This window comes from Triturus cristatus, chromosome 6 (genome assembly GCF_964204655.1).
Source record: "Triturus cristatus chromosome 6, aTriCri1.1, whole genome shotgun sequence".
NCBI classification, from domain to species: domain Eukaryota; kingdom Metazoa; phylum Chordata; class Amphibia; order Caudata; family Salamandridae; genus Triturus; species Triturus cristatus.
Genome location: NC_140589.1, coordinates 562,323,343 through 562,340,494, shown reverse-complemented (window position 1 = coordinate 562,340,494; position 17,152 = coordinate 562,323,343). Strand labels below are relative to the sequence as shown.

The 17,152-nt window shown below is 44.9% G+C and overlaps 1 protein-coding gene across 1 annotated transcript in view; it reads left to right on the top strand.

The window, feature by feature from the left end:
• ELOVL4 (ELOVL fatty acid elongase 4) overlaps positions 1-17,152 on the top strand; it is a 197,683-nt gene that overhangs the window by 145,943 nt on the left and 34,588 nt on the right. Inside the window, exon 4 of the mRNA XM_085611006.1 lies at positions 13,675-13,846. Within this exon, the coding sequence (XP_085467132.1) occupies positions 13,675-13,846 (172 nt within the window). The remainder of the gene's footprint in view (positions 1-13,674; positions 13,847-17,152) is intronic.

Below are 17,152 nucleotides of genomic sequence, written 5' to 3'. Positions count from 1 at the left end.
TTTGAGGGCAGTAGTAGAAATGGGAAAAGGAGAATAGGTTAAGAGGAATTAGTCACTGGATACCACGATTCTCACTTGTTATTTCTGATGTGCCTTATAACTGCAGGTGAAGTGGGTACCTACAGAAGACGGGATATTTATTTACAACCTGTCCTGCTTTTAATCTTAACAGTGAAGGCTATAGAAATACAAAGTTGTCTGAGTGTGTAAGCAACTCTGTGTTCTAATACACAGCTGGCTATTCCTGAAACAAAAGCATACAAGAGATACGTTTCTTATATATTCATCTACCCTTCTCTATAAAAGTAACTACCCAAAGCTTTGTGACTATGAAGAGAAGATTAGTCACTGCTTGACTCTTTGTGTCTTTGAAAAGGTCATTAATGTTCAGTGACCTCTATCTTGGCAATTTATATATCACTACTAAGTATTCCGACTAGATTACTCATAATCACATATAAATACTGTGTGATTCATTCCTTGACATTGGACGTCTTCCTGTTCTGTCTCAGGAATGACCCTCAAGATCCAAATGAAGTCATCCTTAAGTTTTTAGCAAAGTTAAATGTCCAAAAAGAAATACATATTTGTATTTCCTATGTTATCCGAACACCCTTGCAAAGCAATTGTGCAATACAGAGACCTGGTCCTGGTTATTTCAACATTGTATCATGATTGTCTAGCAAGGATGCTGTGAAACACAAGGAAAGGTATACTCAATAACTAAAGATGACTGCTGCTGTTTGTTGCTATCATATCCAAACAATGTGAGATTTAAGGTGCTGTCACATTGTGTGGTCTTTGCACATGCAAAGCCTCACACAAGACCACGGTGACACTCTGTGGACACGCTAGTCTTTACTTCTCTGAATTGACCATAGCGCAAGTGGGTAATACACACACCCTCTCAGCCATAAACGGTAAGCTTTACCTCCTGACATGCTTCCTGACAGTGCCTTCACCCAACATATCCTGTGGCAGCAGAGCACCTAGCTTGTCGGGATGTATTGTGTAAAATTAATTTCACTGATGTGAGGTATGAAGATTAAAAGCTGGTTCTCATGATCGCTCCTCCGTACCAAGCTGCTTCCAATCCACCAGATAGGGCAACTTCTTTCTGAAAATTCTTGTGTCTACAATCTTACGTACTTCATTTTCAGAATTCGCCTGAACTAACATAGGATGTGGAGGAAAATGTATTTTTGTTGATGCATGAAATACTACATGAATTTTCATAGATTGGGGCAACCTAAATGGTATGGTAATTAAATTCACAGTTAGTTCAATCATAAATGGACCCACAAATGTGGCTTGCAATTGAGGAGATTTATTAAGATTCAAATCTTTTGCAAGTAACCATACTTTCTCACCTATAACATATTGAGATGCTGGACTTCTTTTGAGATCAGCAGAGAATTGGTACCGTAGCCGTAGCTTTTTCTAAGGCTTTCAGTGCTGCTTTCTGAATATCTATTAAACAAGTTAAATGTCTGCACCGATGGAACTAATATAGATAGGGAATAATCTATGGATATTTTAAAAAATGTGTAATGTAACTAGTGCTCATGTAACGTGCTCCAATAACTTTGGATCGAGTTTGAACTATATAAAACTACAAAAAACACAAAATGCTCAGCATTTTTTGTTTTGATTCTGCTAACCACAATTTCTTACTCCAATCCACCTCTTGTAACAAAAGCTTGATATCTCAAATACTGTTAAGCGCATTAATTTAATTTTTACAACTGACCATCCAGCTGAGAATGTAGAAGGGATCAGCTTCTAGATCTATTTCTTCGCACGAGGCAGACCAAACTACCCTTTATCAGTAATGTGACCTAATGGTCAGAGCTTCTGACTTTGAACTGGGTAACCAGGTTCGATTCGCGGCATCAGCTGAACAACATGTGACTCCAGGCAAATCACTTAATTTCCCAGTACCTATAAGAAGAAAATAATCTGACCTTATGTAATTTGGTGCTCAAATAAAGCATTTGTATCCGTTATGGGAACAAACTTATGCTCTATAAAACTGCAATAAAAAAGTAAACCAAAACTTTGGCACACCAAGCAATGTGTTGTGCAAAAATTTATGCCAACTCTTTAGAAGTGGACAACCCAAACAAATATATAAAAGGACTCCTGTTAGTCAAACGGTCTACCACCACTAGATTTACTGTGCAGCATGGACTTTTAGGTAACTCTCCAATGAAATCTAATCATACTGTATTGCAAGATACAGGTAGAACAGGCAAAGGTCTCAAACCTACAAGGTTACCTAGAGGACTTTTAATCTGAGCATGAAAATAATTTGTGACTAAGGATTATGTGGTTATTTATTTAGGGTTTGCTAATTCTGGAATGCCAGTGTAGTTCTGTAGTTTTGATGCAAGGTTGCAGTCTGAAAAGCCCTTTGATAGTGGGTGGGATGGGGGGAATTATATGGAGGTGAGTGTGGTTAGTTCCTACAGAATGCAGTGCCAGGCGGACTTTGAGTTAACGACAAACCCACCAACGGTTTTAGGTGTGCCATCAATGTGATGTATATTGTTGCTTTGGAGGACAAGGGTGAAGAAGATTTGGGCATGTGTGAAGACTAAGGTTAAACATCTTTCGATAAAGAAGTTTGCATCCTGGTAATGGGAAGCAATGTAATTTGCAATGCCTATATCTGTGGCATTAAGTAATCCAGAATGTGCACAAGTTGCAAAGTATGCTTATAGTGGGAGCTATGAGCGGGATGTTTTGTGAGGTTTCAGACTATGGAAGTGGGTGCCTGTGGTCCGCAGGTGAGGTATATTGTTGATGGTGGGTCTTGTGCATGGCAAGTGTGGTATTGGAATTAGGGGCATGGTAGTAAATCATCAGTGGGGCTGGGCCTTTTCAGACTGTAATATGACCAAATTGGTGTTTTGCTAGATGATACTCATAGTTTCTAGTGCCCTTTCCTTTGGATGCCTGGACGAGGGCATGCTGGGTGTAAAGGTAGAAACTATAAAAACAAGCATTGGTAAATGTGTTAGGTTTTGCCTATGTGATTAATATCAAGCTGTTTTTTGTTGTAAGTTATAGCTTGCTGGGTAGTTGTACAATGTAATTTAAAGAAAGTCTGCTAAAGTGTTATGACTTGCTTATATACAAAAATACAATATATTGTGCTGTTACTAGTGGTATAGTGCCGGTAAGTAATAGCAACATTTTGAAAAATGAAATAACAGAGGGAGCTAATAGAAATAATTGATATACTAGCAATATTATGTGCTTAGAGGAGTTTTTTAACATGTTGTTATTGATATTTTATATCTTAATACACATCTTACATTTATATTTTTGCATCACGTTTGTTACATATTTTTTATACATTTCCACATAAGCTGTTTACGTGTACGATGATGCAAGTAGGGCATCATTTGCTTAGTGTGAAGCATGAACTTGTGTGCGTGTCTATTTACGTTATAGTGTGCTCTATTGCATTTTTGAGATGTACGTCTTTCCTATAAGTTCCAGTCTGATAACTACCGGTGTGGTTTTGTAACTGTTAACTTTGGGGTCTAACTGGGGTTGATTATGGGGGGCTTTGGGTTGCGTTCAGGCGGGAGCATTTTACTTGCGGGTCGTTATGATGTTGGTGACATGTGTTCAGGTATAGGAGTGGAGTCCATTCCATAGATATGTGATGTTTGCGTGTCCCTCTCACTTCATTTCGAATCGCTTCGTCTTCTGCTGTTCCCCCCTATATTTACTGCACCCACCCAAGCTGCCATATGAGGTCCTGCCGGGGCACGCCAGTACATGGCTATTCCTCTCTTAGTGAGCAGTATTGCCAGGGACATGAAGCATGCCTGCACTTTGGGAGTATTCCGGCGGCGGAAATCACACAATGTGCTAGCCTCCCATGTGTTCATGTCCGGTAGGCCTGTGGTTTTCTGTAATGCCTCATGTATGGAACTCCATTATGGTTGTATTGTGGGACACCTCTAGAACATATGCTGGAAGTCTGCATCAGGGGCCTGGCAGCGGGGACATAGGAACTGCATGTCCAGGTAATATTGTTGGAGACGCGCTGGTGTTAAATATGCCCTATGTAGGATGTAAAATAGTTTGTTTTTAAAGCGTGCATTTAGGGATACTTTCTTGGGGTCCTCTATTGCTTGTTCCCACTCTCTGTCGTGTAATGGTCATCCTAGTTCCTGTTCCCATGTCTGTCGCAGTGAGTCCAGTGGTTTGACTATGAGTTCTCGTACAGCTTTGTAGAGCCAAATGACCAAGCGCCTGCCCGCACCCATGTGGAGGATTGTGTGCAGTACTGGATGTGTTGTGGGTTCCCCTTCGCTTAGGTCACAAAATGGGCGGCAGCTGTTGATGATTTGTCTATTTAGCAGGCATTGTCCTGGGGGAAGGTCATATTCCTCCGTTAATTGATTGAACGGATGTAGTTGTCCGTCCTCAAATAGGGATTCCACCTTGAGTAATGAGTGATCTGTCAATACCTGCAATGTACGAGCTGTGTAATATCTCTAGTTTCTGGGGAGTCCTATGCGAGGTAGCATCGGGGAGTAGAGGGGCTTTCCTGCGGACATACGGTGTATCCTCAGGATACATGTGCGGGCTGTTGACACCTGTAGTGGGTATGTTTGCATGGGTCTGGTGCCGGGTAATAATAAACGACGGATTGCCGGCAAAGGTATAGGCCCCACCTCGGTATTGTTTTCTCCTAAGTAACACTCCGCCGTCCAGTGAGAGAGCCACTGCAATTGTAGAAAGGAGGAAATATACCTCGAAGGAGGGGGCTCCCAGTTCTGGGAGGTTAGCAAAGTGGTATAGTAATCTAGGTACTATTATCATTTTAGCCAAGGCCACTCGTCCAATTGGGGCCAGGATAAGAGTCTTCCAAAAACCCACCGCCGCCCTTATCCCTGCCAGTGCTTTGCGATGGTTTCCCTCGTATATGTCGGTGGGGGAGTGGTATAGCCGGACTCCTAAGTATCGAGGGGCACTTTCACTCTAGGTAACGCTCTGATCTCCTATTGTGATGTTCTGAGGGGTGAGACCCGGGCGTAGCGGATAAATCGTGGATTTATCCCGATTTACTTTGAGTCCCGAAGCCTCTGCAAATTCTGTCAGTGTTTTCCAGATTGGAGTCAAGTCTGCGGTGATGTCACATATGTACAATGATTGGTTGTCTGCATACAGCGATACGCTCTGAGTGGTGCCTGCTATTGGGATGCTCCAGTTCTCTCCCTCCTGGCGTAGGCGAATCGCTAGTGGCTCCACTGCCAGGGCGAACAGTAGAGGGAGACGGGACACCCCTGCCTTGTGCCCCTCTCCACTTGGAATGGGGCTGAAATATATCATCCCAGTTGCACTCTTGAGGTGAGATTTGTGTATAATAGTCACAGTAGGGTGGGGCCTATTCCCGCCCGTTGAAGAACTATGAACAGGTACGCCATGTGAGGGTATCAAAGGCTTTCTCCAGTTCCAGGATCAAGCACGCGGCTCTTGGATAGGTGATGCTCGCTCTGTCCTGAACGTGGAACAGCCTGTGTATGTTCTGAGATGTATTTCTACCTGGAACAAATCCGCATTGATCCGGGTGGATCAGTGGTGGGAGGATTTGTGGATATCGATAAGCTAGTATCTTCCCCATGATTTTACAGTCCTCTGTCAATAGTGTTATGGATCTGTATGAGGCCAGGAGTTTTGGGACTCGGTTCGGGAATGTCACTAGGATGGATTCCCTAAGTGACCCCGGGAGTTTGCCCTTCTCTAATGCTTCATCATACATTTGTCAGGCGGGGTACGAGTAGGGCGGAGAAGGTGCTTTAATATTCTAGCAGAAAGCCGTTCATTCCAGGTGCTTTATTGCATGCCAGGGCTTGGATTGCTTGGGTTATGTCTGTGGACGCAGTCTTTGTGTCCCGGGAGGTCTTATCCAATGGTGAAATTTGCGGTATACTTGGGGGGGATCTTGGAAGTGTTCCAGTGCCCTCTGGTTGCTCTTTGTTGGTTTTTTCTATACCCTCGAATAATAGTTGTGGAAGAGTTCTAATATCTCTGCCTGTGAGCGGATCGAGTTTCCAGTCAGGTCTACTATCTCTGTGATTGGTTTTATCTCTGTATCTTGCTGAGCCAAACAGGCTAGGAGAGTCCCGGCTCTGTCGTCCTCCCTGTGTGCCTTTGCCGCATGTGCCTTAAAATGATATCTACACAGGTCCAGTAGGGCCTCTGCGTATGCCGTTTTGGCCTCCACCACCTGGGTCGGGGTTGTCGTGTCCGCGTCCAATTCTTTGATTGTGGTTGCCATTGTGGTTTCTGCTTTTTCTAGCACCTGTTCCAGTGTTCTCCTGACTCCCACTATTTGTCCCATGCACTCTCCCCTGGCAACCACCTTAAAGGCGTCCCATTCCAGCAGTGTGGACGCTGTTGTACCCGTGTTTGTTGTAAAGTATTCCCGTATTCGGTTTCCCTGCTCATGCCAGAACGCCTGAACAGGTAGGCACTTTTGCAGCAGTTTCCAGGTGGGTACCGGGGGATGGGGAGCGTCTCCACCTAAGGGTTAGGATGTGTGCGTCATGGTCCGAAAGGACCTGGCCTAGGCAGAGTGCTGAATTTTGGGGACTATTGTTGCGGTGCAGAGAAATCTGTCTAGCCTTACCCGTCAATTGTGGGGGACAGAGTGAAACAAGTAGATCTTGGTGTTTGGATGTCGGACTCTCCATACATCCATGAGCCCCCAGTGTGAAATCCAGGATCGGTAGCGTTCTGTCTGTTTATGAGCTGGGGAGTGTGCAGGAGGGGGATGGGATCTATCTAGAATGAGGTCTAGCATGCAGTTGTAGTCACACCCTAGTATACATGGTATGGAAGTGTATTGGGCTAAGACCCCAGTGAGGTGATCCCAAAATTTGTCGTGTTCTGTGTTTAGAGCATAGATGTTGCCTATAAGTATCAGAATCCCCTCTAGGAGTCCCTCTAGGATTGTATGTCTCCCTTGTTTGTCGACCGTTCTCCTGATTTCCTTAAAGGGAGTTCCCGGTCAGAGCCAAATCAAGGTACCTCTGACAAAGGCAGAGTATGTTGTGGTGCAAAGGGACCCACGCCATTTCCTGCGCAGGCGCTCCGACTCTAGCACTGTTAAGTGTGTTTCTTGTAGCAGAGCTATCTACGCTCGCTGCCACTTAATGTAGGCGTATACGGCGTACCTCTTGCTCGCTGTGTGCATGCTCCTGATGTTTAGCGTAATGAAACCAATGTCCATGTTCAGGGCCGGACTGGCCGTAGCGGGCACCGGGCGTTTCCCCGGTGGGCCGCCAGGGTGTGGACTGGTTTTGGGCCCCTGCGGGGGCCATTTTTGTTACCGGGATCAGTATTCTCGGCCCCCTGTAACAAAATTGGCCGAAACCAGCCCTCGCAAACTGCTCGGCTTCACCCCCCTCACCCCAGGGGGGCCGGCCGAGCAGTTTGCCAGGGCTGGTTTCGGTTCCCAGTCCGGCCCTGTCCATGTTAATGGGCATGTTAGTCATGCTGTGACATCTATGGTGCCCGGCACTCTGCGCACCGGGAGTGTACTAGTGCCTGGTCTCCCCCCCGCTTTGGGGTCGATTGGTATTATGTGATTGTGCTACCCGCCTGTAGGGTTTATTTGGTAGTGGGAGAGTGATTCGATTGGGGGAAGGGGTGAACCATTGCAAAGGGAGTTGGTCCCAACTTAGTGGATCTATTGCTTATGGCGATATGTTCAAACTGAGCATTATGTACATACTCTAGTGCGTTGTTTTAGGGGTCCTGGCTTCTTGCTTCTGCTGTATGTGGTCTGTGTGGGCCATTTCAGCTGGTGAGTGTAAATGTGGTGCCGGCGGAAACCCTGTGTGTCCCCATATTGTACCTTTTGATGACTGCGCATTCTCACGGCATTGTGCATTTGACCAAAAATGGCCTTGAAGCTATATCAGTTTCCCTGTGTGGGGTATAGGGAGTGCGCTGGGTGCATTGGGGACATGTACACAATTAAATGAGTCTCTCAGATGAATGTGTCCGCCGTCTGTGGGGTCACCGCTGGTGGAGTTATTGAACCCTCCCGGGAGGTATCTGTCGCTTTTGTCCTCTTCCCATGTGTAGAGGTGGGGGCCTCTCTCCCCATCTGAGTTCCCTGCTATTGGTCCCAGTTCCGCTGCCACCTGTAGTGCCTTCGATGCTCCGCAATTATTTGCTTTAGATCCGGAGGGCGGGCCTCTAGATGTTGTCCCTGATCGTGTTCCTGGTTGTTTCAGGGTTGTCTTTTTCGGTTGTCTGTGGTTGCCTCTGGACTTTCAAGTGTGGTTTCTTGGGACCCTTTGCCTTGTAGGTGTTGTTCTGCCCAGTCAATTGCATCCTTTGGATCTGTGAAAAAGCTTGTGCATCCTTCGTGTATAAATTTGAGGCGAGCTAGGAACAAGAGGGAGTATTGAATATCTCCTTGTCGTAGCATGCTCTTGACCTCCAGGAATGACGCATGTTGTCGTTGTGCCGCCCGGGATGAGTCTGAGAACAGCATGACATGCTTGTCTTCCACCCGAATTGGCCCCTGTTACCTGTCTGCCCGGAGCACCGCGTCCCTATCACAATAAAGTAGAAGTTGCAGCAGCAGTCTGGGTGGGGACCCCGGAGGCGGTCTGCGTGTCTGGACCCGGTGCGCCCTTTCTACCGAGAAGTAGGGTGTCCGTTCCAATCCCTGGGTAAATGATTTGAGCCAAGTCACTGCATACCCTATGGGATCAAGGCCTTCTGTTCCCTCCGGTAGGTTCAGAACTCTAATGTTACTTCGTCTTGAGGGTCCCTCCAAGTCATCTGTGTTTTCTCTAGGATCTTGACTTGAGATTGAAGGTCTCTCAATGTCTCCTACTGAGACTTGATTTGGGGTTCTATAGTCTGGATGTTTTTCTCTCCATGCATTACTTTGTCCACCAATTTACAATGATCGTCTCTTAGCAGGTTGAAATCTGTGGCCAGTGCTCCGAATCTTTCTTCCATGGCGACTCTGGAATGTTCTATGGCCACCAGCACTCTATCTTGTCGGACATTGATGCTGTGGTTGTTGCATCCCCCTCCGTCTCGGTCTCCTTAGCCTCTGGAGAGGATTGTCTTGTGTGCTTGAGTTAAGTGAGGGTGAAACTGGGCTCTTTTAGCCGGCTTGTTTGCTTCTTGGTGGTGGGTGGATTTCCTGGCTTCCTTGGTGGGCCCCTTGCTTCCATACTGTGTTTGCTCTGGAGATTGTAGGTTCTATGTTTCTTCAGAATACTGCCCTCGGTACTAGTTGCTCAATGCTATTTGCCCCCGTCGCGGTTCTGGTTGTTTGCTCTGTTGTCTTGTATCCTGAGGTATCGTTCTGTGCAGCATTAAGGATGTTAAGATGTCGGCATGCCGTGATCTTCCGCTACTTGCAGTATGTTTCATTATTACTTGTGCTGCGCTGTTCATTGGTTTTCTTTCCCCCAGTGGTTTGATGTTGCCGTTCTTTCCTCCTCCCACTATGATTGACTCCCCTGCGCGGTTTCACCTTTGAGCCGTTGTTCCCTCACCTTTCACGCCTCGAGATCTGGTGCCGATCACTCAGGTTCTTAAGTGGGGCCGGGGTGGAGAGGGAGGGAGGGGTAAACTGCTCACCAGTGGCTTCCTGGTTACCATTTTGGGCTTTTTCATTTGGGGAGACTTCCACTCTCGTAAAGTCTCTTCTTCATTTTGGTGCAGGGGCTCCTGCTGGTGCTGTCTATCGCGAGCGGTAACGCCTCCAGACAGCTCTACGCTCAGTTTGCGACCGCCTGACCACCCCCGCTGCCGGCTCTAACTTGGCGCTCACCTCAGGGTACAGCGGTGCGGTGTTCCCTCGGGACTGGCAGGAACCGTCCTGGCTCTCCGCTGCCGCTGCTGCTGCTGCTTCGGGCGGTGTGAGACTGGCACAGCGATCAGTGCTCTTCGCCTCAGTGGGGCTGTTATTCAGTCTCTGGGCGCTGCCATGTTGGATGCGGTCTCTGCCCCACTTGGCACTTTTCCAGTTTGCAGGGCCTACCTCACGCCTCAATTCCAGGTTCTCGCTGCCGATTGGGGATGCCGCTGTGATTGACTTCGTCCCCGGTTTACGTTTGGGGCTTCACCGGCACCAATAATTGTTCATATTTGGGCTGCCGCTCTGAGCTTCAAGCAGACACGTCCACCATCGAGGCTCTCTTGGCCATGCCCCCATGTGCTTAGAGGAGTTATGACTGGTGCAGCATACATATTTGTTGTTTATAGGGGTTCCTGGAGCTTTGGGCCTGGTATCACTGCACCTGTTGCACCATTGAAATCATGACCCTAGAGCCTGCAAGGTAACTGCACTCGTGACTGCTTATTTAGTTGTTGGATATTGCAATGTTTGGGGTTTAGAGGAGTTCTAACAACTTTTAGCCCCGGTGCCACTGCACCTGCAGCACCATTGAAATCAGGGCCCTAGTGCCTGCTAGATTGCTGTACTGGAACTGACTGTTTTAGTAGTAATATTTTGCAAAATTCTGCGCTTAGTGGGGTCCCTGGAGCCTTTGGTCCCGGTGCCACTGCACCGCGTGCAACATTCAAATCAAACCCCTTTTAACTCAAGATAACTGCACTTGTGACTGTTTTAGTAGAAAAATATAGAAATATTTGTTGTTTATAAAAGTTCTGACAAATTTTGGGCCTGGTTCCACTGCACCTGCTGCACCATTCAAATCATGACCCTATTGTGTGCAAGGTAACTGCACTTGTGATAGCCTATTTAGTAGTACAATATGGCAATTTGTGGTGTTTAGTGGGGTGCCTAGAGCTTTTGGTCCTGGTGTCACTGCATCTTTTGCACCATTGTAATAAGGACCCTGAGGCTGCAAGGTAACTGCACTTGTGACTGCCTGTTTAGGTTTAAATGTTAACAATAATCTGGGTTTAGTGGGGTCTCTAGAGCTTTTGGCTCCGGTGCCACTGCATCTGCTGCACCATTTAAATCATGACCCTGCTGTCTGCAAGGTAACTGCACTTGTGACTGCCTGTTTAGTAGTAAAATATAGTAGAGCTCTTGTATTTTTAACGTGGAATGTTTATTACAACATTTAGAATTTGATCATAATGACAAAATAGATTAAGTTGAAAAAATCAATGCGATCTTGCCTACGCAGTGCAAAGAAAGGTATTCAGGCATGCATATGAAATGCCACTAATGTTCTAAGGCCAAGGCATCTGCTTTACACAACTAAGTAATAAAAAGCACGCATTCAGCCTTTTCTGTGGGAAGAGATCTTATTTTGACAGTGAATGGGGCTTGAACAGCTTTAGTAGAAGTATCGTAAATGTGTGCAGCCAGCGGAAATAAACAAAAAGAAAGTTCCACACAAAAGCGAATAAACAGTAATTTTGCTTTGGGAACTAATAAGAGCCCTCTTTTAAGATACATTAAATACAAGAGATTTCACAAGAGCAGCTCAAACGCTGTGCCGGCGAAATTTTAAAATTAACAGGGGTTCAAGAGCATCCTCTGGCCGGCTGGTAGGATGGTGCACCCAAAACCACTCTAACATCCAGGTTGCTTCGCGGCATTTTTAGACCTTACTTTATGGCCAAGTACAGGATGAGGTCTGATTGGCTGATAGAGCATGGTAACATGACACATTTGTTCTCAAATTTGGCACATTGCTCTTTAAATCTGTAGTGGGGTTTCTACATACCATTGCTGTTTCCTTTATTTGCTAATAAATCCAAATCCTTTGTAAATACATTTGTAACATCAGTAGTTGTTCTGTACAATGTCAACCAACTATGTACTTTTACGCTTGCTGTGGTTATAATTTGTTTGTTGTGTTATCAGTGCTAGTAAGTGTATTTATGCTTACCTGTTGTTTTTTGATTATTTAAGTTTGTTTGTACTAGTTAGCAGCAGGGGTGTGCTTGCTCATGTTTTTATAGAGGTGCTAGTACATAGTTTTGCCAAATCTGACATCCCCCACTGTTAGCACTTCCACAGTATCTTTAGTCTATGTCCAACTTTAGAATGTCATAGGTTTTTTTCTCCACATTTACTCTTTGCTTTATTAGTCCCTGCTATCTGAGCAATACAGGATGATTGATTAAAAAAAAATCATCCTCTTAGGAATGTATGGTTCCATAAATTCCTCAGCTGTCTCTAGTAATATAAATATATATAAAAGAACACACACTAACTCTCAACCTACACGTCATGTTGCAACTGCAATGTAATGACAAAAGACTCCTTGAACCCAGCATCAAACTCTATCTAATAGCAACCCACATGGTAACCATCCTCCAAATGCCATGACATTGACTAAAAGCCCACCCAACCAGTGGCAATGGATAAAAAGCACGCTAGGCAATGGCTGAAGAGGGTTGACCCGTAGGCGGGCTTTTTAGAAGATTTTGTGGACTCCTGGTCAACCATGTCATGCCAGGCCCACATGCTACAAGAACCTGTTTTGAAGTTTATAAAAAAAGAATGTGTCCTTAATCAAAGATAACAATGCAGTTCCAGTATCAATAAGCTTTTTTCAATATGTGTAAAAGAGATTTCAGTACTAGCATGGGGCCCTAAATAATCGCAGGGCCTAGGAAATAAAACTCTCTCTGACCCCTCCTACTTTTGGCTCTGCCAAAGCCAACTCTCTATTTCTTTTTAATGTGTTGAAGACGAGAGTTTTTGCATCAGCTGAAGGAATCTGTAGCAAGATCCAAACATTGAGTGTGCCTATCGAAGTTCGTGTTATTTTTGCTAGTTTCCATCAATGTAACTTGGGCGACCGTTACATTTATCTACATCACAAAATAAAATGATGTACAGAGTGTTGAAACTTGCTCGCTGCGCCACTGGATCCAAGCTAGCCTGGTTGATATGGGGAGAAACTGTGAAACCGGTCCCAGGATGCTTGTTTCCGGTTTAGAGAGGACCTGGCTTGGCAGTTCGGGCTGGACTGTTTCCATAGGAAGCAGGGTCAAGACTGATTTGCATATGGGTGGGTCCAAACTGTGGTGAGCACAATAACTATGAATTAGACCCAGTTCTGTGACTTGGGGTGAATGTTTATAAAGTTTCGACACTTTATTTTATGACGTTACGTGTATCATCCTTGCAGACCTTTAAAAACTGATACTACGTTCTTGCTGTGCACTTGGTAGGTGTTTAACTTTGTGACTGAGCGATGATAAATAAGTACAGACTTACGAACAAAGTTAAACCCGTTTAACAAATCCGAATCGTGGAACAGATCCCAAAGTTTAAGAGTCCTTAATAGATCTAGATGACCTTGTTCCTAAATAGGCTGATCTTAGACGTGTTCACTGAAGATGCAAAGTTTTAAACAAACGCAGACTTTGTTACTTTTAAGTACGAAAGGCAGGCATAAGTGACAGAATGGAAGGTTGGTGTGGCTCCAATCACGTTAGCGATGTCTTTAAATCCATCATGGGGCAAATAGTTGATGTGCTTTCAAGTCGAATATCAATTGGGAGGCTTCTTCCAATGTGTTGTGCTCCTTCTTGTGGGGAGGATGGAATCCTGGATGAATTCTGTGCTGCTACTTTTTTTTAATTCTTTTTATTTTTTAATGTCTTTAATTTTATTTAGTATGATAAAGCTGTGCATTCCTGGTGGCTCCTGACAGACCCTCTTTTGATGTTTTACAGATAGCATCTGCTCTGTGGTGGTACTATGTATCAAAAGGAGTTGAATACTTCGACACGGTGTTTTTTATCCTAAGAAAAAAATTCAACCAGATAAGTTTCCTTCATGTGTATCACCACTGCACAATGTTTACTCTGTGGTGGATTGGAATCAAATGGGTCGCCGGTGGGCAATGTGAGTATCCTATTTAATTTTTCATTTTCTAATACACATTCATGTATCATAATTGTAATTGAATGTATATAGGACATGCTACCCATGATGAGGTATTAAAGTGCTTTATGTCGAATTGTAATTGAATGTATATATACTACCCAAGATGCGATATTAAAGTGCTTTATGTCGAGTAGCACTCTACTCCGGAGCACCAAGGTTACATGTAGTTTGAAGATGTTTTTTGTTTCTGCTTCATTTTTTTATGTTGAGCATTCGAGACCTCTTGTATATACTTTAGTATATACTTTAGTATATACTTATATGTGTATGTGCTTTGTGGGCTCTGGAGATCAGCCCAGGGACTTGTCTGCTTAGGGACTTTATTTTCTGTTCAACTGTCTCTTTTTAAGTGTCTTGATAGAAAACAACTAGTAGAGGTCAGTAAAATACCAGAATTGCTTTCTGCTTGTTCAACTGCCTCTATTTAACGGTCTTGATAGAAAACGACAGGTAGAGGTTAGTAAAATACCAGAATTGTTTTCTGCTGAAGGACTTTACTTTTTAATCTTTTTCTGGCAACTGCCTCTATTTAACGTTCTTAATAGAAAACGCCCAGCAGAGGTCAGTAAAATACCAGAATCACTTTAGCATTCTCTAAATTCCAGTCCTTAGAAATTGTCTTCCACCAGCACCCGTAGACAATAATATTTTTTTCAAATCTTGTATTTTCAGTTATATGACCACTGAAGGCCCTGATTTTATAATAAAAACAGAGCTTTGGACTATACCATTTCCAGCTGAAAGGCAATATTTCTCTCCATGTGTTCCCATACCTGGCGTGTCACGCAGTTTGGTGCTTACTTTCCCTCTATGTTAAAGAACAGTAAATGTTTCAGCACCCAGGCTAATGTGCTGCATAGCTAAATACATATAAGGTCCCAAAGGCGAGGCCGTTGCAAAGGCTTGTTTGTTAATTGGGATACACTTGTGCTCGCAAGATCGCTTGCCTTTACTCCAGTTAATAAAAGAACTGGATTAATAGAGATTCAATTAATATATTTACATGTATACCTCATTTTTAACATCTGTGTGTTTATGTATTTCAAATCTAGCTTTAACACAATGGCACATTGGTGGGAGTTACAGCACAATGGTCGAAAGAAAAGGTTGGGAGATGGTTACAGTGGTCAAGGTTTGGGAAGTGGGGTGTCACAGGAACTTGTGGGAGAAGATTTGTTGGCAGCTTGTAGCTATGATGTACTCGTGTAGGTTGAGAAGAGATGGGAGAATCCATTTGTTTACATAGCAAAATTGGTGAAATTCTTTCAGGGAACATTGAGTATCCTAGCTGTATCGTACGATTTGAGGTGCAGTATCCTCAACACATTATGACTCAATCCACATTTTGGCGGTTTAGGAACTGTTGCAGTTAACAGCAATGAGCATTGACACCAGTACTGAGTGTCAAACTATTTTATTGAGGATCTAACACATAATTCATATTGTGCTGGCACTAGGGGTGGGCGGAATTTGCGAAATTAACTTTCGCAAATTATCGCGAAAATTTTAAAATTATTGCAAACAAGCGGAAATATCGCGAAGATGCGGACGTTTTTTTCCCGCATGTTCGCGAGATTTTCTGCATGGTTGCGGGTCGCCAACTTACCCATGTGGTTGCTTGCGGGCGCGGCCATCTTGTTCTGAGTTGTCTCGCGGTGCATGATCGCGAGAAGAAAGACGTGATCGCGCAACGCATGACGTCACTGCGGGCGCGAACTGTCGCGAGACAGCTCAAATGGCTAAAAACAATACAACATCTCATGGAGAACGCGACCGGATCAAGAAAACTTGTCGGCGAACGCAGGGATTCAGGTAAGGCGATCGCGCGCGCGCTCCAGAATGTATTATTTTACAGCGCGAGCAAGAAACAAATTATCGCCAAGATGCGGAAACAGGAAATTTTGACATTTTCGCGCTCTCCGCGGAACGCGAAAATGTCAAATTATTGCAATTTCCGCGAACGGAACGAAATTTTCGCCCAGGCCTAGCTGGCACAAGGAATGTGAGGGAATCAATTTTCGGGAATGTGGAACAAGCAGACTTTCTGTTATCATCCTTGGGTCATGTACACATCACATACAGTCACAAGGCGCTAGGACACTCATTTCACATCCAACATTGCCTCCACAAATAGGATGTATATGTTACTGGGGGCTAGGCACTATGTCCTAGTTTCTTGACTTCCAAACACCCCTGTACCTGATGGCTTCTCATTTGGACCAGATTGAGTGCATTGAAGTGATTACTTTACATGGCTATCCACTTACAGTTCTTAATCTGTCACAAACACAATCCGTCATTGTCTCTTTCTCCTCTAATGCACAACTGTCTCTCCCACTGTCTGGCAGTTCCATTCATGAGCAGCTCACCACGTGCAGGCCATCTGTAGGTGCCTTCTTCTTCTGCAGGACCCGGGCCACTAGGAGTCAGCCCACATATTAGCCAAGTTACTTGGGCTAATCTGCAGGTCCACAGTCCAGCGTCCCTCGCTTCTTCTGTAGGCCCGTTCTCCAAGTGACCTCATGAAATAGTGGAGGCCAGCGGGTTGCTGCCTGGGTGCAATGGGCGGGTGTCTCGCTAGGGCCCAGAGTGAGCTCAGGTCATTGCGCCGCTTTGTGGACCCAGTGCTCTACCGTTGGCAACAGGGCCTGCTGTGCGCTCCGGTCCGGTGTTTGGGGAGACAGCAGGTCTATGTGCTAGGCCTCCCAGAACTCTATCATCTTGTGCATGCCTAGATGGTTGGGCTGCCTGCGCTGCCACTATTGCTTACTCCAAGTTTGGTGGTGCTCTGGTGCTCCTTAGGTACCGCACCCACCTCCGCCATCTGTCAGGTCCCTGAGGATTGCTCTACGGGAGCTGGCGAACCAGTCCCTTGCGAGCGCTCCCATCTCACGCCTTTGGCGGCATCTTGGGCTTGGCTTCACCTCCAGTAAGTGGGTCTTAAGTTATCACATTAGCTTCTGTCTCCTGAAACTACAATTCAGCATGTGCCATCTTTAGGCACACGTCTCCATTCAGGTAGCCAGTTATACTTTAATCCTTTGCATACCAGTCTCAGTTTCATTCTGTAAATAAAGTTATCCTCCTGATGATCATTGAAAGCTAAACGTATACCATCCTTTCCTTGGCCAGGCATATCATTGCATCTTATGGGAGCCAGGAAGAGTATTCACACAGGTAACTTTCTGGGTTTTCAGTCAATAGCATGGGTCTTACTAACCACTGGATAATCAAATTCATGGTGATATTTACTATTAAGAGACC